Source organism: Haliotis asinina, chromosome 10 (assembly GCF_037392515.1).
Source record: "Haliotis asinina isolate JCU_RB_2024 chromosome 10, JCU_Hal_asi_v2, whole genome shotgun sequence".
Lineage (NCBI taxonomy): Eukaryota > Metazoa > Mollusca > Gastropoda > Lepetellida > Haliotidae > Haliotis > Haliotis asinina.
In genome coordinates, this window is record NC_090289.1 from 35,492,609 (window position 1) to 35,515,963 (window position 23,355).

The following is a 23,355-nucleotide window of genomic DNA, read 5'->3' on the forward strand; positions in this document are numbered from 1 at the left end:
AGTGATAATTGTGTTTTAATTTTGTTTGATTTTTTGTTTGCATGTGACCTTTAAATAATAGTTAATACAACAGTGAATGAAACAAAACTACAGCCATAGGTCCTGTTTAATTCCAGTCCATTAAACACCAGTTGCTGAAAGAATTAGGTATTTTACTTCTTCAGTCACCCTATAATTTTGTTAACGAGTTGGTTGTTGATTAGCTGTGTTGATTGTAAGCAAGGTGTTATTTTAATGCTGTTTCTGTTTACCATTTGTTACGCAAGGGCAATAAACATGTGCACTGTTTGATCATTAATTTAAAGTAGTTACAAACAGTATGGACAGATGAAAAATAATAATTTGTTACATAAAGAAGGTGCTGTTTAACTACAGTGGATGCTGTCAAAACCAGCATCTGTCCAATCCGGCAAGTTGTCATCACTGGCATGAAGTCTCAGTCCTGTCCTTGGGTTGTACATTTATCATCAGCTTTACAATCTGACACTTTGTCTTAGATTCTTTCTTCAGTCCTGATGAGTGCCGGTATAGACAACTTTCACTGTAGTTTGAATCAGGTGCCAGGATTATGGAACTATGTCCATGTTTCTTTGGTTATTCATACTGAGGTACAAGTTGTTTCATTCTTCAAATTCAGACTGCAATATTAAAATTTAAGATGTTGATCTTACCCAAGATTTTCTGTAAGAGAATGATTAAAAGGGCATAGTTACCTTCAGTACCATAACGTCTCTTCCTCTGTATTGTACCTTTTATCAGTGAATGCAAGCCACCTCTGTAAAAAACATTGGTTATAAATAGGTCTGTGTATTGGCATCAAAATTGTATTTCATTATATTGCAGTATAGGTACCTGTATTGCAGTATATGGGGACCTTAAGTGTTTGCCAGTGAATGACACTGATTGTGCTTGTCAGTCCTATTTTTTACATTATAAGTTCTCAAGTGTGTATGTTATGGTCCTGATAACAGTAGTTTCAAAATTAGGTAACATAGTAACAGATACTATTTTGCCTTTTTATACAATTTGTAGAATTACAGTATGCAGTTTTGCCATTGCATAACAAAGGAAAAGACCTGTTATGAATAAAAATATGTGTATATTTTAATTGAAACCATAAAGATTATCAAAAAAACTTCAAATATGTTCTTTACCCAATATACTGGTTCTCAGAATTAAATGTTGCAATATCAGTAATACTGTGTAGCCCTAGTTATATCTGCAACAGCATGAGTTACAAGAACAATATTCCTTTGATTGTGGAAGTTTTATTGACAGTGTCTACAGACTGTGGGCTGAACTTGATACATATGAGTTTGAAAGAAGAATTTAGATTTTAGTCATAGTATTAGAATTTCCTTATGTTTCATTTTCTAAAAAGTTAAAAATAATAAAAGTCGCTGTCTAAATGGGCTTACTGGAAAATCTTTTCAGGAAAGGGTTGCAAAGTATGTTTATGGTTATAATTATGTGACCAACACAGTTATAACATAGGTAGTTTAAGTATAACTAAAATAAGTCAGCCCTTTTTAATCCTGGTTGTATTTCAGACCCAGGCTCAACTTTGATCATAGGGTCCTACTGCTGATAGCACCACTGGGACTGTAGAAGGTTCAACACACTGTAGCGTTTATCAACTACAGATCCAGCCAGTAATGGACAAACACCATGTATTGCAGCCAACCTGATGCATAGTGAGTCACCTGGAAACATGTTCATCAACAATGTAGCGTTTCATCAAGGATGTATTTCACATGCTGAGGAAATATTTCATGAGATCATCACTTTGGTTGAAATGCTTCAGACTGGCCTAAAATAATTTTATAAGCTGATTTAATATTTGTGAAAGTACATAGGAGGATATGCATTGTTTTTACAAATTTGTGGTTTCATCGGTCATTAAGTCAATGCAGAAGCTGGTTTATGCATATACTATGAAAGGAAATTGATTGAAAGGAATATTTTGTGTCATATTGTCATTTGTTGAAATATGGCTGCAGCAGAAAGAAAGGGAAATGAAGTTTCCCGGTCTGTTAGTATGCCCTCTAGTTCACATCGGCGGGAAGTTAAAGCTATAACTCTCCCTGCCAACAGCAGGCCTTTATCGAACTCCTCTGGTGAAGGGTTCTTTACGAAACTGAAACGCTGTTTGCGGATTGGGAGTAAAGGAAGATATAATGTGAATTCAGTACAGACCGATCAACATCAGTCTGAAGAGCCAGAGGATAAATTACAAAATAATCGTAAAATCATGTCGCGGGCAACATCCTTGCGGGTTACCAGGCGAGCTCATGTTGATAAAGAAGATGTCATTCTTATTCACAAAAGTAAGATTCAGTCAGGAGTGGGATTGTTTCCTAACAGAAGTGTTAGTGACTCAGTTCCCGAGGATGAGGAGCAAACGATAGTGCATATAGTTAATGGAGGTTCTGTTGTGCCCTCTGTGGCAGGAGCTGAAGCTGCACCAGAAGTTGATGATGTGTTTGAAGCTGAAATGGATCCAGGATATGAAACTCTGGATGAGATTCGGAAGAAAGTTCGAATACAGGCTGCAGCAGCTGCAGCTAAGCGATCTCAAACAGCAAAAGTTACTATCAATAATGAGTCAAATCATGGTGAATTTGAGAAGGCTGGTGTGTCTAAGCCTGATTCATTGCCAGAGACAAACGATGGCTCTGCCAATGAAAGCAGTAGAGACAGTGGTATTACTACTCCAACAACCGAAAGTCCAGAGAGTGGGAGAGATGGTCCAAACCGAAGTGTCACAAGTTCAATGTTTAGCGATACTCCCCTCACAGAGGAGTCCAGCCAACCAGAGACAGGTGAACATGACCAGAAAGTTGGTGGTGTTATTCAGAGACTCAACAGCTGCCCAGCTTCAAACAAGTCGAAACCTGTGCGCGATGGACAAATGTACAGCTCAGACAGTGTCCTGACCAAACCACTACAAAGTGACACAGACTCGGACCTTTATGCAAATCCCCAAATATTGTTCCGGAAACAGTCAAAGATGGGTCAGAGTAAATCAGTATCCACCAGTACTATTGCTATGGATGATTCAGCATCTAAGTCTTTATCTGTTGAAAATAGGTTTGGGGAGAAGTCTGTGTCTGATAGTGATCTGAAGCCTTCAAGAGGAGCTTCTGTAGATTCGGAAACTGGTGCTCCACCCCTGCCTGACCGTGGCTACCTGGAAAATGATGCCAGGTTGAGTAGAACGGAAGAAGAACATTTCGCAGACAATGATTGTTCTACTTCCACTACTGTTTCAGCCAATCAGGAACTTAGCCAGTCAGCTACACATGATAGTGTGGCCAGCATTAGCAGTATCAGAGAAGTTGGGGAAGATAATTCTGACTGTCTCAAAACACCAGAACCTTTGAGTCCTGAGTCATTTTCTGAAACTGAGTCCAGTTCTACTTCAGGCAGAACGGAGGATGTTCTGGTGACTGGTGCAGAGGGATGTGCTGTTTGTGTTGATGAAGGAAAGCCATCAGATGATGCTACCTCTGAGGTTATTGACAATGTTCCTTCAAACAAAGCTGCAGACATTTCTTCATTAGGAACAGAAATTTGTGAAACTGTTGAAAAAACATTATTGGTTTCTGCAGAGGAATCTACGCATAATCAAGACGTTGCTCAAACAAGTGTTGAAGACAACTGTATGCACAGTAAGGAAGCTTGTCACAGTGATACAAAAGACATTGCAGCTTTACCTGATTCAGAGATGTGTGAAAGTTTGGACCTAGGGGTCCCTGTGAACAATAGTAATGTTAACTTGCCCAGTGCTTCCTCAGAGGAAAGCAAGTATTCAGAAACATCAGCATCTCAAGATTCTTCAAGTGTGAAGTTGCAGGAATTCAGACAGGACAACATAAGATGTGACTCTACCATTCCTGATGAAACTGTCATTCAGACTTCAAACTCAGAAATTATTGCTGAAAGTAAAGTATTGGAACCTGCTGCTCAAAACCCCCTTACAGGAGAAACCCACTCTGAAAACCCCAGTGCAGACATACAGACTCCTGAATGCTGTGATCCTCAACCCAGTGCTGGAGAGATTGATCAGAAAGACTCTGTGAAGGAGGCCAGCAATGTTGCTAGTCTTCACTCCTTCACTGAGGATGATTCTATTGAAGTAGTGGAGAGGAGGGCCACAAATCGTAATGGGAACTCGAACCAAACCTGTGCTCAAAATGTTGTTGTGATTAAACTTCATGAGAGTGCCCATGAGGACAGTCTCAACTGTGATGTTAAAGCTGAGGAAGGAGTGTCTGATGAAACCATTGCAAGGTTGGAGCAGAAAGCGTCAATGTTGGAACTTGGCCGTGGCATTGACCAGAGTTTGCAAGCTGTTCAGATAGACACATCTCGTTCAAAATCTAATGAATGTGTTTCTGATGTAAGTGACGATGTTGAAGGTGCTGTAGGAAGTGCACAGAACAATGCAGTATCTGCCAGTGTTGGAGATGAGGCAAAACAGAAAACCAGCTCACGAAGACGTCCGCGGAAACAGGAGCCGATACACATGTCACTCGCAGAGTTGATGAATCCCCCAGACGATGAGTCCATGTCGGATGGGAATGAAGACTACCAAGACATTGTGGAAGATGAGGATGGAGCTGCTGCCGCCCAGACAAGTAAGTGGATAATTATTTTCACTTTCTTACTATAATTTTAGTTATGTTGAGTTCCTACTGGTGAATGACAAATATTTTTCTTCCGATGTCTGATTAAGGCTTTCTCATAATCGATTGCCACAAACAGGGCTCCAGATAAGGGTCATGTCAGTGTATGTACATTTGAAAAAATGCACCATACAGTAAGAAACAATTTAGAAAACATAGCAATTGTTTATTGACCTGTTTACACAAAAGTAGCAATGTTGTACTGCATATTTGAAGCGAAACTTAAGATTACTGATAATCCATTGATTTCCTTTCAGTTTTCTAAATGTTAGTAACACACCCGAGGATAAGGAGTATGTACTGCAAGTGTTTTGAGTAGTATAAATGAGTGCTTCAGATTCTCAGGGGTCTTGGTCATTGACAGGAAATGACTTTCAGTTTGTCAGCATTTATGGGTCCCAGTGCTGTAAATTGGAAGGGTCATGTCAGTGTATGTACAGTGGAAAAAATGCACCATACAGTAAGAAATAATTTAGAAAACATAGCAATTGTTTATTGACCTGTTTACACAAAAGTAGCAATGTTGTACTGCATATATGAAATGAAACTTAAGATTACTGATAATCTATTGATTTCCTTTCAGTTTTCTAAATGTTAGTAACACACCTGTATTGAAAAAAATAAGGAGTATGTACTGCAAACGATGAAAATTTATCTGGAGCCCTACCACAAGGATCTAAGTTAAAGTTTTTATGCCATTCAGTCATATACCACTCAAAAGAAGTTAGAGAGGCCCTGCATCTTTCATATTACTAAAGTTAATCTGTAATGCTGTGTCAAACTAAGAAACAGTCAATTTTTTCATAGTGCTGACGTGAATATGAATGATTTGGGTGTTCTCTAGTGTTTTGAGTAGTATAAATGAGTGCTTCAGATTCTCAGGGGTCTTGGTCATTGACAGGAAATGACTTTCAGTTTGTCAGCATTTATGGGTCCCAGTGCTGTAAATTGGAAGGGCCCTATGCTAATATGGGTGAAGATGATTCCTTTGTTTCTCCACACTTTCTGGGTCTACTAGCCTGTAAGGATGAGGTGACTGACTTGATGTTTCTCCCAGTGATGAGTTGGGTTTTACAGTGATTTTAGCAATTCTCCTACAATATCATGGTGGAAGACGCCAGAAATGGATTTCACATGTTGTGCCTATGAGGGGAATCAAACCCATCTTCAGCTTGACAAGTGAACACCTTAACCACTCAGCTACCCTACTGCCTATGATGATACTGTAACAGCCTGCAAGTACAAATATATAGATTCCTCACAGCTGTTTTTTAACATGTCATATGTCAACCTTGATTTATAATTTCAGTATTTGCTATGAAGGAAAATGTTTAAACATTTTTAAAAAATTACAGGAAAAGATTTACCAGTTAAACTTCCTAGATCATTATAAAACAAACTGAAAACAGATCTGTTGAGGAATTCATCAATGCACATGTAGATCTGCAGTACTTTGTACATAACTGGTGTCACAGATTATGAGTTTGTTATTAATTGTTCATGATCCAATAAATTCTGCTTGATGTGTGAAGATATCTTTAGTTAAGGAAGTTGGCTTTCCCTGTGTAATCCTAGTTTCAGCCCTAATGGAAATGAACTCCAGCAACATAGACAGTGGTTTGATTTTTTGTTACACTTTATGTGCTTTTTCGTCAGAGCGTATCACACTCAACACATGCTCTGTTCATTAATGTTTAATGCAGCATTTCCTTGGCTTTCATGCTTGCATTCTCAACCATTGTGAAGCAAGTATTACCAGTAACTGAAGGATGTGTGGAGATAGTGTAACCTGCACAGCTGCTGAAAGGGCAGGAAACATTGACTGATTGAGAGGTCTTCATTTCTGCTTCCTGATTAACTAAAAAAAAATTATATCTTTCAGACCAAAATAGTAAATCAGGGATTTACCATGACCATATATTTCTGGGTACTCTTAAATTTCAGGAGTCCTGGACAACAAAAGCGGTGTCCCAGACTCTTAGTCTTAAGTATTATTATTAATACTGTTGTATTGTACATATGAACTGTGACTTGTCAGTGCTTTGAGCATTGCCTTTGTGTGGTGGAAGTCAGCCCTATATAAATACTATTATTGTTGTTATTATTTTACAGATTAAAAATGAAAAACGCAGCAGGGAGGGTTCAGGTGATCCTGGCACAGTCAGGCCAGTAAGGCTCATCAGCAAATGGGATTTCTCCCAGGAAACACTGCCTAGTTGAACCCACCAAGAACATTCTGACATGCATGTAGACTCCCCAACTTGGCAGCCTTCTGCATTACCCAGCTTGTCAGAAGGGCTGTGCTCCTGGTGGAGAACCTGGGCACTCTCCTGACACATTGTCGACAGTGTACTGGGGATACAAGCGAGACATTTCAAAGGCAAGGTCTGCATACTTCTCATGCTTTTGCTGAATCTTGCCAATCCCACTGCTGTCAAAAAAGGACAGAAAATTTAATGATATTAATATATTCTTTGGCTTCATCAAGAAGAACTAGATCACGTTTGTTGAATGGAATTCATCTCAGGCTGTATATTGGCCTATTCCACAGATGTTTAAAAAGCATCATTTTCCATGTTCAGGGTCGTACCATGGGTGGACCTCACAGGGGTCAAAGCCACAGGCATGGCAAAAACAGTAGTAAAAGCAGAGAGACATGCCATCATGTCTTTTAAGATATGTTGTTTGTACCAATCAAGGACATCCGCTGACAAGGTGTTGGGCAGTCTCTGTAAATTCTTTGTACAGTCAACTTCATGGAAATATTTTCTTTTAGAATCACATTCTGGCAATTGCAAGTGGGGAAGTGACCAACGAAAAGGTGGCCCTCAGTTTCACATTTTAGACCGGACGACTTCATCTAGAGGAAGGAGTCGGTTGGATTGCTGTTCTGCTCCACACATTGCATGTACACATGATGCAATGGCTTCTCAGACAGCTTCTTCACAAATAACCGACTCTGAGCAGACTTGGGGAACAACTTCACCTGGTTTACTCCCATCTCTGTAACGTTCAGCAGTACACCACCATCTACAAAATCAACCTCAAATTTCAGATTCTGTCCAACAACCTTGGCATGCTTAAAATAGCTTTGGATTTCCTTCATGACATGCATCACCAGAGGATCATCTGATAAATAAATATGTTCAGAAGTACACAATAAGATTCTATCATGAAAAGCCTCCAAATTAATCAAACCCCGCCATTCAGAATTGATTGTTGTATGTAAATGATCGAGGAAACGAGGGTTGTAGGCTCTGTTATCAGACATGATCCTTGTGGTCAGGCATTTTCTTTTTACTTTTTTTTATTTACAATTTTTTCACTCATTTACAGTCTTACATTTTTTTAGCATTTTTCAGGCAGTCTGGTGAGATGTAACAGACAAACGATCTAGCTACTTTCTCATGCATTGCATGGTCATAATCACTGACCCTTGGTGCCTCTGTTAGGTCCAAACTTTTATTTTTGCCTTAAGGGAGTTGACAATTTGGAGACGCACCTTTTCTTTTGTTGTCTTGTACTTTAATTTTAATTTGCTCCAAATTGCCTTTTGCCATATTGACATAGGACTCCCAGATGATCTTAACTTCAGGCATAACTCTTTTCAGGAAATATTTCTTCTTGTTCCAGTAAGTTTTACAAGAAACCAGTTTTTCTTTGGTCTTTTGTTGTTTCATTGGATGGCTTGTCTTTGGAAACGGTGTGCAGTTCTTCCAGAGTTCAAGTAACAGAACAGACACAGCAATTTACTCATTTAATGAACAGTCTGCAGAAAGTTTCAAAGAAATAGCTTCATTCAGTAAATCAGTTTAATTTCTGGCGAAAGTAATGTTTAGGTGTTTAATTGGCCGCAGTTTTTCCAAAGGTAAATCACAAATTTCCTCATAAGCAGAACAGAACAAAATGTGCACAGGCTTTTTGGAAAGATCTGCAACTGAGGTAGGAGAAGAGTTTTGGTCAGAAATTTCAGGCCGATTTGCTCTTTGTTGAAAGAGTTTCCATCAGCAAGAGGAAAGAGGTTTTCACAGACGTCCATCAGGAGTTTGAGTTCCTCTGCCACTTGAGTATTGGAACTGAAACTTTGTGTTAATTCTTCAACTTCAAACTGTAGTGGCTTAAAGCATTTCATATAGAATACTGCTCCGACATGGCCGCCATAGCAGCCATATTCAATGTCATGTTTCATTTTCAAATTTGACAAGTTGCAGCTAAGACATTTTCAAAATAATGTTTAATATATATTTTGGATTTATAGTTAATTATCCAAATTGCAACCATTGCCTCATTATCTATTTTACTGTACCTTTGACATATTGTCTTTAGTCAGTATGGATCAGAACTGTGTATAAATGATTTCAGTGTTGTAGCGTGTCACTACAACTCACTCATAGAATTCTGATCTGGTTTTAAACATTGACATTGCGGACATATTTTGAAGCCCAGGCAGTCAGAATGTTTGACACATGTTGTGTGATTGTGAGATGATGTTGTTCATTAGTAAAGGGCCATGTCAGACATCATAATAAAAAAATATCAATCAAGAAAAAATGTAAATTAGTTCATGAAGTATTTTTAAAAAATGGTATTTTTAGTTAGGTCAATGATAATTGCACAGTAGTAGCTAAATTTCATCTTATGATTGTGTGTTCAGTGGAAAACAATGTTGAAAGATAGAGGTTGACATGATGGTTGGCAGGTAGTCTGCTTCACAGTGTCTCAACCACTTTATTTTCCCTACTGGCAAGCCTTCCCTGCAATGATAAAACCTTGAATGATGCAAGTCTAGATTCCTCCAGGTTCATCTCCCATCTCACAGTGGGTCATTTTTAATTAAAATGGATTTATTTGTCATTATAGGTTATATGGGATGTTATATTTTATAGGTTCATAGACTAAGGATTAGTCTATTTGACAGAGTATCAAGCCATGTATTAACGGAGGAAATTCTCTCCAATGCATCAGAAAATAAGTAGGTGCAGTATTTTTAAACTGTATCATGTGCCTCCTTCCACACCACATATCATGAAATAGTTGGTGTACATTGGTAGAACAATGGCAGATAGAAGATATCTTTTGGTTGCTGCAGGGGAATGAAAGTTTGACTACAGAAAGACATACCTATGTACATCCACTTCACCAAACAAAGAGCACTGGTTAGAGCACTACATACACTACATGCCTGTGAAGATCCAGGTAGAATAGGTCTTAAGCAACACATGCTTGCCACAAAAGACGGAAATGCTTGTCGTAAGAGGTGACTAATGGGATTGGGTGGTCACCCTCGTCATCTGTTCCCAAATGCGCAGACTGATGTTCATGCTGTTAATCACTGGATTGTCTGGTTCAGACTCGATTATTTACAGACCCCTGCCTTATAGCTGGAATATTGCTGAGTGGGGCATTAAACTAAACTCACTCATTAACGCACATACCCTACAGGTAATATTCTACACAGAACAGCAAACATAATCGGTATTCATTCCCTACAGAGTGCTGAATACTGATGAAGTACGCTTCATACCCAGTGGGTAGGCTTCTCTACATTAAACATGAGATGAAAAACAGGATCAACTGCTATCAGTTCTGAGCACAGCAGATCATTTATCAAAGAATTGTATATCAAACAGATAAGTGTTGATATATATATCTGAAGTTTCCCAGTTGGATCAGCTAAACAGTGCTAATATGGATAGGGTATCTAAGGTTTCATCGCCTGCAGGTTCAGTTAAACTCCTGGTAAATGGGTGCTCGTTAACTGGAAGTGAGGGATTAAATACACCTTAGAGGATGCTTTTGTAAATTTGACACAACAGCTAAACAGCTGTACTTTTCTCTACCCAGTGTGTTCCCATTTCCAGTTAAATATTTATAAATCAAATATTAACAAAGCGAAGATGAGATAACAACAAAATATGTTTCTCTAGCCAATGTGTTCCCATTTTCAGCTAAGTTTTAAGAAATAAAATACAACTGAAGCATGGCAAGTGATTAATATGGATGCATTATTGTGCTGAATAGTCTTACTGATTTTGTATTTCATCTGGGATGTAATTATTGTTGAATTACTTATTCATAAAATATGTTTCAGTATATTTTGGCATGAATGTAAAGAATATCAATTATAATTTTCATTGAATGTGTTTAATTGTTTCATCATGACAGGTGGTTTGGAAACAGTGCAGTAGTTTCTCATTGAAGCTTCATGCAGAATATTTTGGGACACTGGAGCTGCAGTGTATCCACTGTCAGGCAAATATTATACATACAGTGTGCAAAGTAGTTTTCAAAGTTTGCTATCTAGTCGGGCTAGCCATAATGCCTGAAAGTAACTAGCCCACAAGATAGTTCCCTAGCCAAATATTAGAATGTAGCCTTGACTTTTATCATTAAGCTGCTAACAAGATGAAGATGTTTTTTCAGGTAATTACCTGGCTTGATTTAAAACTGTATTATAACTTAAGAAATCAGAGAGAGTGGTATATTTACAAAATGACCCCATGAAAATTCATTAGCCAGTTGAGCCAGTGATTGTGGATGTTTACTAGCCACAGGCTAACAGGACAGTGGCTATTATAACACTGAAGTTGATATATTGTTCTTGAATTCAGTGAAATATTGATAAAAAATATATTTTTGACATATTTTAAGATAAAATGAGATAAGATAAGCCTTATTGTCCCACAAGGGAAATTTGTCTATCACAACCAATACAATGCATACAAGAACAAATAAATTAAATATATGTATATATACACAAACGTCAAGCTTATCACAATATCATGATGAACCATAGTAAAAGTATGTAACATAATAAACATGCATCCCACATCAATGATTTCACCGTTACAGTTTTGGTAAGATTTAAAAGTTTTACGCTGTATGGGATAAATGGCATTGAAGTTCTGTTAACGTTGTGGATTCAGTTACTTTTGTGGGTAAATGGGAAAAAAAACATTTGTTGTTTCCTGTCCTTATTTTGGGAGGATACTGCAGAAAGCGGCAGATCAGCTCACTCACTCACAGTCCAGATCTCTAACTATCATGTAAATACACCCAGCGAAGAGGTTCAAGAAGATATCTGATACCCTGGGATGTTATTGGGGTTTGCTAGACTGTCTTGTGTATTTGTCACCACAGGGCTATGCCAAACCCAAAACATTCAACTACAGGCATTCATGACAGGAGACATAACTTACAGGGAGTTGGCATTCCATAACTTCCTGGTATATGGCATTTGTCGCACTGTCAAACATTTTAACCCCTTCACCTTTTACCCAGTCCCTGTTACCCCACATTCCATCCCTGACACTAAGTCTTAGTCCTTCTTTCCATCTCTTTATCTACCTTCTGCTTCATCACCACTTATCCTTGTCCTCTGTCCCTGTATTCCCATCCTTATTATTCTCAACATGAAAGTCTGTAAATGCTGTGACAAAATATGAAAAACTAAAAAATGCCTTTTATTCTTTTGTCAAGAATTCCTTTTTTCATAATTGGACTTTTTCCCCTAGGCAAATTAATGACTTTTTTCAGGTACTTTTTGAGAACTTTCTTAGGCACACCCCTCCGATTTCTGAAGGACTCTTTTTTCCCCAGGCAAATTTATGACATTTTTTCTGGGACTTTTTTTCTGAAAACATTTTTTCCGCACACCCCACCCATGCCCTTTCCAATTGCCTCCCTATTACACCTATCCCCTAAGCCCTAGACTTGCACCAGTTTCTAATGTAATGTAATGTAATGTAATGTAATGTAATGTAATGTAATGTAATGTAATGTAATGTAATGTAATAATTAATGCTTAAATGATGATTTTAAAAAAATATAAACAGAAAGAACACATTGTCCTTCAAAGGACTTAGTCCTTGATTCTGTTCTTTCTGCTTATCTAGACTTGCCTCTTTAAAGGATAGAATTACCATACATCTATGGTCAGTACAGCCATAGAGCATGGCTACCTTAGCCCCGGTCCAGTCATACCTGCCCAGGGCCTAGATTTTCGAAGCTCTCTTAGCACAAAGATAGTCGTTAGTGCCATGCATTAGCAATAACTTACGACTATCTTAATGCTAAGAAAGCTTTGAAAATCTGGGCCCAGGTGATTATTTACCCACATTGTGTATGTTGTTATGACCTATGACTTCTACTGTTGTCCTCAACATAGGTCACAACCATAGTTCATCATTCATTTTGGGAAAGCCATATTGTCATAGTCACCCAAATTAATTTACTCAGACGCTCCCAAGATCAATGAAATCCTGAAGAACTGATTCCATGTATCAACAGACTGTCTGAGACAGAAGCAGAATATCTGTCTGGCATCAGTTCATGTCTCACTGGCCCTGAAAGACCAAGCATGTTCCAGAGATAAGGAGATAGTTGCCACCTTGCACTGTTTATCTTGTGTGATAGTCAGACCTGCCTCACCTCCACAATGTGCAGGAAACTGTAATTCTCCCTTTGATCATGAGGAATGCCAACCAAATTATGTCTTCCATGTTCCTTGGATGTTCATTTGCTTCTTTATTTTGGAATATTTTATTTATTCATGATGTTCACATCTAGAGTTTCATTTATCATGTTTTTTTAATGCATTGCTAAACAGTTGAATCGCTGCACTGTGAACACGAATAGATTGTATTGTCCCTGAGAAAACAACTATTGGGGCCAAACCTATGTAATATCTGGTTTAGTTGAGAATCTCCATCTCTTAAGAACTCTCACTCAAACATTATTCCTCAAATAGTGTTTTAATTATTTATAATGAGTCTTTTATATTTTTTTGTTTACATTTTGTCAATCCTTTAAGTAAAGACGTGTTTCAGGACATGAATTAAAAGCTTGTAATGTTTGGACAAATCAACTTGGTAAATAGCTTATTTATGTTCATATTCTTTGCTTTGGTTCAACCTCAGCTAAAAGTGTAAAGACAGGGTTCATATATGATTATAGTCTGTCATATTGTGAGACTTATTGACCTAGTGTTTGGAAAGAGTATACAGTGTTTCATCCTGCTGATGAAGTGTTATTGTGATCTGATCCCCGACCCTTCAGCCCTGCCCGAACCTGTATTGTAATCCCTAGTGCATTAACTACACACAGCAGTAACGAAGTACATGTATATTTAGTACCTGATGATGGAGATAGCATGTTGTCCCAAGTTGGACACATTATCCACCAGCTTATCTTATCTCTGTACTTTAGAACAGGCAGTGCTTGGGGAGTTTGTGCTGATCGAAGTAACACGTTGTACAAGGAAAAAATAGTCTTCCACAACTTTCTGATGTGTGACATGTCTATGATAAGCATAGGATGTTCAGCTTTCCTGCTTGACATACACCTTTCCTGGACAACAGAAATAATGACTGACCCGTGATATTCATGTCTAAAGTATAAAATCAACTTTATCGATTGGGTCGTATTTTTTCTTTTGTACATTTTATGTTTTGTTTCATGTATAGTTTCATAGTCAAAATCAGTGCTTTGCAATTGAAATTTAGTCGCCATCAATTCAGTACAGCATGTCTCTGATTTTCAAACACACTAGGTTTATATCCAAGTCATTTCCCAATAATGAACATAGATGGACTTAACCCCCATATATAATATCTGTTAGCTTGATGTTCATATGAATAAGATTGCATTTTGTTTCACTGGGGAATAGTTTTTCCATTTAGACAAGTTAATTTAACAAAAAGTTTCAAAGCAAGGTTATATCTTGGTTAACTACATGAGCAATTATAATAAATTCTGTCAAAATCAGTAAGACAGCTATCAACTTCATCACCAGTGAGACATTATGAACATGTCCCCAAAAGGATCTTCATAATTTTCTACATAGGTTTTTCAATGGTTAGAAACGGATATGAACTTATCAAGATTTTTGAAAGACAGAACTGAGTCATTCCTTGTGCCAAGTTGTAGATTTACTTCTGCTAGAGTTGGAAATTTCTCAACATGGGGTAGATGGGAAAACGTGATCTTTTCATAGTAAGTAGCTGGTATTATGAAGGAACACTTCCTGTTTCATCATACTTAGTCAGCTTGATGCAGGTCCTGTAAACCACTCAGCTACCAAAGCTGTCCATGTGTAGGACTAAACAAACACTTAGTCTAGCCTTTAGACATTCTGGGCAATATAATGTGGAAAATAATTTGGTTAGGGACAGTAAGGCATGCTTCACTGTCTCTGGTGTGATGCTGATAGATGAATATCTTCGGTCTCCATTGAGCATATGTTCTGACAGTGTCCCTTAAAGGAGTTATAACAAATAGATTACATTCAGCAGTGATGTATCGAAACATTCTTTGAGTTTCTCTTCTATGAATTTGTTTTGGAGAATTTATTTTGAAATGAACAAGTATGGCTCCATATATATGTTATATATTAGAGTAGGCAGAGTGGAAGGCTAATGAGACTTGGAATTGGGTAGATTTCTGTGTAGAAATTTATGAAAATCCACTTAAAAGTACAAATTTGATTCCTTTGTACTTAATAAATTGTGTTTTCCAGAAGTCAGGTTCAGTTTTAAGTTACTGGTCTTCAAACCAGGTAACCATTTCACAATTTCAAAAGAGAAAAAAACAACCTATTCCTCTTTCTAAATAAATTTAACCTTTAATAACTAAATTGTTTAACACTGAAGAGTTGGTTGGCCAATAAAAGTTTGTACAGGTAAATATACTGGACAAAAATAATAAGAGATATATGTAAATTTTGAAATTTTGGATGATGATCTGTTTATTCATTGACACACTGATGAAATATCCACCATAAAAATACAAATATCCCTAACTTATTTTGTCCAGTATATTAGCTTTTACCATGGTGATGTTACATTTTGAAATACTATAACTTCTGAGTTCTTGTTTTGTTAATCATGTTATTTTTGCATATCAGTTGTTTGAAATGAAATTTTTGTATGTGTGGAAATATTTAAGTTTCTTTATTGTAGAATCTCTGTGTTGATTTGACAATATATATTCCGTTAAAAGTTGATGCTTTCCTAAATTCCTAATTTGCTAATAGGGTGACGATTTCAAAATGGCTTCCTGAAGGGGCATCAGAGGTGTGTTTCCAACAACCTCTTGCAGTGTGTTCAGATTGTAGGTAGGATACGTTTGGCCTGCTTTTCTATTCTTGTCTTTTCCATCAGCACAGGCTTGAGCGTGGACAACCTAATGTATAGTTCAGGAAATGACTATCTCATGGTGTTGACGGGTTTGAAGCTATGTGCAAGCTTAATAAAAATTGATGGTTTTTCATGTTTTTTCATAGATACTGACTAAAAGTCATAATTTAATGTGTTGGGGAGACATTATGAAATAGATTCAGAAGCATTATAAGGATTATGAGTGGTATATATTCTTTGAAGATGAGAAGTAAAAGGTTGTTGTTTTATTATAGAGTTACTATATTTCTGTAATTAGGTGCAGTGAAAGTAATTCTGTTACTTTCTGTGATTTTATTGCATTTTTATGCGGTCTATAAAGGAAGGATTTATTTGGAAGGTATATTATGAAGATGCCTGATGATGATATTGTCACTGTGTATTAAGCTTTAAGGCTCATCCGCAATGTGTAGGGATAGTTGCAAGACATATTTACCTTGTTGGTAAATGGATGGCTCTCAGAGTCATTTTTCCTTCAAACATGAGGAATGCATCAGGTTTGGCAATTCAACTCCTTTGAAATATATGTAAATTTGGACCATGATTCTCAGATTTGATGTCGATATGTTTTTTATGATCAGTCAGTAAAGTGATGGCCTTCTTAGACACCAAATACACTCTGTTTCTTCATTTCATAATCTTTGTGCCAGACACACATGAAGGTCCAGTTTGAATCCATTCTTGTCATTGTGATGGTCCTTGGTCTGACAGATTTATGGGTGTCCTTCCTGCATCACCTTCCTCCTACGTTAGGTATGGTAGGGTAGTGGTTCAAACATTAACTCGTCGCGCTGAAGACCGGGTTCCATTCCCCACATGGGTACAATGTGTGAAACCCATTTCTGGTGTCCCAGACATGATCTTGCTGGAATAAAAGTGGTGCAAAACTAAACTCACTCACTCACTCCTCCCACATTAAGTTATCCTGCAGTGATCAATGTGTGACACCCCTTGGAAAAACTGCGAACATTCAGTTTGAATTCGTATAGTATTACACTACTTTTAGCAATATTCCAGCAATGTCATGGCATGGGACACCAGAGTGAGTAGTACTGTTATATTAGATGCATTTGGCTCCAAAGAATTAAGCACATTTGATATATGAGGTCTCACTTAAGGCAAGTGAGTTTGGTCAAAATTGTCTCTGTTATCAGGGTAATAATAATCCGATTCTGATTAACTGATTGTTTGGAGGCTGTGCGCCATAGAAGATGACATGTTATTATTATTATATTATTTGATGCATTATATAAGAAATGACCATGCACAATAACGAATACCTCTCAAAATCATTTGAACATGGACAACTAAATATGGTTTCGGTTTTGGGTTGAGGAATATGGACTTAGCTACCAGATACATTTATCACTTTTGACTTTGTTTAGGATACATTTCTGGACACAGAAACAGACCTAGGGTACATATCTGTTGTACAATTGTGCTGGCAACGACCCCTTCAACTTCATTAATACCCCATTTACATGATGGCTGCCTTGAGAGGTGCCTGAGCTGGGACACATGTAGTACAGTGTTCATGAAGAGTGTCTGACCCTCTGACAAATCTGGCAGATTCACCAGTGGTCACATAGATTAATCACCAACCCACCAGCCCCGGTGTCTGACTGACTATTTCACAATGTCTTTGTGTGAAGTTATTTGCGACATGTGACAATTATATGCTGTTTAGAAATCTTATGTTTGTTATCATAAAATGTTAATGATTTCAATTATAAGAAATGTCAAATCTGAAATGTTTGTGTAACATTATTCTGTGGGTCCTGTGAATTTTCAGTGGGTCAGACAGACATCAGAAACTTACAGTACCCAACGTTTTTACTCTGAAACACAATCGTGAACACTGGTAGTAGATGCACATTTTACCTTGAACTCCACAACTTCAGCAGGACAGTCAAACAATCCCACTAGCTACAGACACAAGGGTGTTGGAAAAGTGTCAAGGGATGTTCAGAATGATTGTAATTGTGGCAATTTGTAACCTATGACCTCTGACATTTTCTGTGGACTCTTTGTCTCTCAGGGAGGCCATAGTTTCTCCTTGTGTGCAAAGTTCAGTATTACCACCACCATGGCTTGATCACGTCAGGTGCTAGAGTTAGGTTTGTTTTATTTTAGCTTAGCTTTCCCTCTTCAAAGGAATGTTCATGATAAAGAGTTACTCTACAAAAAATGGCTGCCACCTTCCATCCATGAGGCATTTTTGATTACAGTTACAATTACAATACATAGTTTGTTGATTTTTTCTGATTATTTTTTATTCACTTTATATCATAGCTAGCTGATTTGTAGTGACAGTTACAGTTCCTTGTTGTTATATCAGTTTGTTTTGCATGTTCAAGTTCTTTATCTCCAGGATATGAATTTATGAAATTATGTTCCTTGTCAGTCTCGATGTGAACATGTTTCCTGAGACAAAACCTGTAAAATTTTCCATTTGGCATAATATTTTATAAGAGTACTGCTTTGTTGGATTTTTTTTGTAAGTTGATTTTTATTTTAACCTTTTGGGGCAAGATTTAGAAAACTTTCAATAATACAACTGTAATTGTGTGAGCTGTCATGTGACATCTAGCGAGAAGTGTTGCAAGCGTATCAGTCATGCTCAGTACAGTCTGTGAGCACATGCCAGATGTGATTCCGTTATATTTTTTTGCATTTTTCTTTATGTTTGTTAAATGAAAATCAAGTCGAAGACTGGACAGAATGTTTTTCATCATTGTTACATTGTCTTCCATCCTATGACTTGCTGTGAATAGTTGAAAGATTCTAGATATGACACTCAGTAACAATCATTCACTCATTTTCATACAATGAGATAAGAATGCAATTTTGTTTCTCTTGGACATGTTTTGATAGTATTAGGGAACATCTGTTTATGGGTGGTGGGGTAGCCTAGTTGTTAAACCATTTGCTGGTCATGCTGAAGACCCAAGTTCGATGCTGTATTCCCTACAAAGACCATTTCTGGTGTCTACTGCTGTGGTGTTGTTAAAAGTGGTTGGTTGCTGTTTACTGGACAACCAGCTCATTCTGAGATCATTGTTGTCTGCTCCAAAATATATATTTATGAATGCTTTCTAGGATTATGTTTACGTTGCACAGATTTCCAGTCCATTGTCAAATAGTCTGTCTCACAGTCCCTGAACCATATTATATCCTCTTCATCTTCAATGCTAAATCTAAATGAAGCAAGGCTAGATTCCCATAGATTCTTCTTCTTACAGGGGCTCCTTTTCAATTTAAAGGGAATAATCCATTTCCGTAAAATTATATGTATATAGAGACTAAGCGTTAGTCTAATGGTCAAGCTGTCTGCTGTCTCACTGGACCACCAACAGATCCGGATCCAGAACTATAGCTAGGTTAGATAGGTGCCAGTACCTACACAAGTTCAGCCATGGCTCACTGCTAATGTTAGCTGTCTTATCTTTCTAACATACTTAGACAGCTCTTCTTCACCCCTGACCCTTCTTTGACTTGAGGGGAAGTAGGATTCCAACATGATTCTTCTGCTTGCATGATTCAGGTTTTGTGATGTGGAAATATGTAGGCTTCTTATCAAATATTGTAAGGAAGTGAGGAGGGGTTTCTATATTTGTCAGGATGTCTGCAACTTCAGTTATGAGGTTGGAGCCTGTGACTAGTCAAATTTCTCTGGGTCTGGTGATTTACTTAATGAGTACATTATGTGTCTTAAACTCTACTAAGTCTGATTATCACATTGTGTTCACTGGCCAATAGAAATGTCTGTTGTGTCAGAGGTTGTCAGTGAAAGAGTATGTGAGCGAGAGAGGTTATTTTTCTGCTGCTTTTAGCAAAATTTCAGCATTATCACAAAGACACTGGAAAATTGGCTTTGTGCATTGTACTCATGTGGGAAATTGAATCTGTGTTGGCGTGCCCAACGAACTCTACCGCCCCTGTCAGTTAGAAATTGTGTGAAGAATATGTTAAGGTATACCTACCTGTTGTCTGTTGTGTATATTTGGGGCTTTTTTCCAGGATTTGTTAAACTCAGAAATGTTTAGCATTGGTTTGGAAGTGGAAGTGTATATGTCACAGTTGGTGATGTTCCATCAGCATGATGGCTGCTTAGGAATGATGACTGAGCCAGGAAACATAAATTATGTTTCATTGGTTGGTTTGTTGTTTAATGCCTCACTCAGCAATTTTCCAGCTATATGGTGGCTGTCTGTAAATAATGGAGTCTGCACCAAACAATCCAGTGATCAACAGCTTGAGCATCCATCAGCGCATTTGGGATACGGTGGTATGTGTCAACCAAGTAAGAGGTACTGTTGACATGACTTCCTTTCTAGAATCCACAGAATACCAGTAGATACAGAGGAATTGATCTCCCCAGAATCCCAACAGACAAACTGTTGGTATGGGACCTGTTCTCCTCAGAACTGCAATGGAGAGACTAGCACTCAGTACTATGGAACTGTTCTTTCCAAAATCCCCACTCAGAGACAAGCACTGGGTACAGGGAACCTTAATTCTGCAAGATTAACTTGTTAATAGTACTAATAGTACTCAAGTCTTTAATCCTGTTAATATTTAACACATGCTGGTTTGATTATGACTTAACTATCACTTTCCCACTTTATCAAATGAAGGGCAGATTGAATGCTTATTACATTGTAACAGGGCATGGAGTCATCCCACAGATGACATCCTTACCTTGTCAGCTTGCTGACGGGGGGTTAACCTCTTTGGTCATGTGGACAAGGCGTCCGACTTTGGATCAGAGGGTCCGTCGTTCGAATCCCAGCACGGGACTCGGAAATTTTGTGGCCGCTACATTGGCGCCCAACGTGGGGCTGAGCACGTTCATATCACATTTGAACAAAATAAGCCTCAGTACCCAACTATGCGGCCCGGGACGTGCCTTCTGTTCACGGGGGTTAACCTCTTTGGTCATGTGGACAAGGCGTCCGACTTCTGATCAGAAGGTCCGTCGTTCGAATCCCAGCACGGGACTCGGAAATTTTGTGGCCGCTACAACATCAAAAGCATCCTATCATCAATCATACCATATTCATACCAAAGTAAAAGAAAATCTTTGACCAAACCTTAACCTCTAATGATTCAATTGTCTCTCATTTTCACATTGCAGTCTTCACCAAGGCTGAAAATCATGACATTGCTATGATTCATGCCTTACATTTTAAATATAGTATGATACAAACAATCAGTTTATCATATACTGAACACCAAAAGGAATGCAACTCTGGCTTTTTGTCAAGTTTTCAAATAGAAGAGTGCTTAAGTTAATGAGATTTCATTTTTTCTGTTCAGTGTTTGTCTTAGTGGCTTCAGGATAATTATATTGTAACCAAACTGATATGACAAGTGCTTGTCACATTGCTGATTTGGTTACAGTGCAGACTTATAATCTGCTTTAGGAAACTGACACTGGCTCCATAATAAATATGATTAAGAGGTGAAACGAATATTTTTAGTACACTTAGTGTTGTCAGCTTCGTAGGCATAAATCTGGAAATAGGTATGTTTCTAGACTTGCAGGGCATATCATTTGAAACTGATTGTCGATTGTCATCATATCAAATTTGAAGTTCCTGCAAATCTGACAAGACAAGTTGTTCTGCTGACTACATGTATGAAACATTAATGCCCTGACATTGGTTTTCTGCATGTATGCAGAAGACTGTCATAGCTTGTAATGATGTCATCAAACAGTGATGTCATGTTTCCATGGCAGCCAACCTGCGTGATTAGCAAAGTGACATAATCCCAGAAATCTCCTTTCTGTCAAATACGAAAGACTGAAGATGTAGTTAGGATGATGTCTATGTCATCCCGTAGCTCGTACATTTTCATATTTTTAGGGAGAGTGATTATGCAGAAGAAAGCTGCAAAGCAAGTTGGTTTTGAGGTTAAAATTCAGTTTGAAAATGAAATACAACCCAGATTATGTTGAACATTCAAGCCTGCTTTACAGTGCTGTAAAGTGTCTGATGAAGGTTTTGTTGTGCTAGTTGAATGAGCGTAGCTTAACAGAATGTTTCACATGAAACACTTTCATTATGCACATTTAAGTACATAACTGTTGAGGGATTTGCTGAGGAAGTCAGTTGTACATGTAGTCATGTCAGTGGAACTGAGACCAACTGTTGAATAACCCGATTAAAAAGCATGATACAATTGTCCATGCACAGCTCACAAGACATTGATTGTGTTATTAGGCTCTTGGGTTTCACAAATTACATTACCAAATGTGCACTTGTCAGATAGAAGACTGTGTGGGGACGAAATACGAAGTACGGAGGGGTGATTAGAAGAGGGGTGGTTGGGGAGTGGTGGGGGGAGGCAGAATGGCGCAGCAGGGACAGAGCTGAGACTGTTTGTGAAGGGTAGACTAACATCTAGTCCCTGGAATGAACTCTTGCAGAGAAACAGTTTTAAATTGTTTAATTGACTGTATGAAAAGGAGACAAGAAACTTTCTTCATTTTCAGAATCTGCAGTAATCTAGACTCATATGACCTTCGTGGATATATTTGCTTCAGGATCTGTATGATAGACAAGGTGGTGGGCAGATGCAACCCAAATTTTCATGGTTGAAATTCAATTTTTCAGGTTATTTATCTCATATTTTCAAATAGTGAGTGAGTGAGTGAGTTTAGCTTTTGGCAGCACTCTGCAATATTCCAGCTATATGGCAGCCGTCTGTAAATAATCAAGTTTTAACAATCCAGTGATCTGATCAGCAGAATGAGCATTGATCTATGCTGTTGGGATACAATTACATGTGTCAACCAATTCAGCGAGCCTGACCACCTGATCCCCTTAGTCACCTCTTAAGACAAGCATCGGATGTATATTTGCAAAGAAATGTTTTGCTTGAAATGTCATCTACCTAGTAAAATAGTTAGTCCACCTGGAAATGCCATGAACCCTTTTTTGATTCAAGATACGTTTTTGAAATTAATTTAGATATTTAAAGATGTGGCAAAGTATTTTTGTCATGGTCTTGTCAGATCTGAGCAATTTTGATTTAAAAGAAAATAAAGGTAATCTGTGCAGACTTTACGATGTAGGTAGTCTTTATATGATAATATTTAGTCTCTGTTTGCATCACATCACATAGGTATGTATCGTATGGCAATGTGACTTGGATACTTACATATTTCATCCATTAACTGTTTTTGCATTGGCTTTCTATATACAAATTGCTTTGGCCTTGTTATCAAACCTTATTACCACATAAGTGAGTTGTTATGGTGCTTTATGTTATGGTGAGTTGTTTAATCTGTATTGTATTTTTGTTTCTTCAGCAGTCACAATGTATCAGATGTGTATATCATGACACATATCTTGTGTTTTAAAAACGTGTATTCTATATTATTCATAGTGATCTAAATTTGGAAATTAAACGTGTATTCTATATTATTCATAGTGATCTAAATTTGGAAATTGACTTTGGTATGGGAAGTTCAGGGATTTTTTTTA

At 37.7% G+C, this 23,355-nt stretch overlaps 1 protein-coding gene across 1 annotated transcript in view; it reads left to right on the forward strand.

The window, feature by feature from the left end:
* The first annotated feature begins 1,892 nt into the window (after window positions 1-1,892).
* LOC137298264 (uro-adherence factor A-like) overlaps window positions 1,893-23,355 on the forward strand; it is a 37,838-nt gene continuing 16,375 nt past the window's right edge. Inside the window, exon 1 of the mRNA XM_067830440.1 lies at window positions 1,893-4,640. Within this exon, the coding sequence (XP_067686541.1) occupies window positions 1,991-4,640 (2,650 nt within the window). The 5' untranslated portion in view covers window positions 1,893-1,990. The remainder of the gene's footprint in view (window positions 4,641-23,355) is intronic.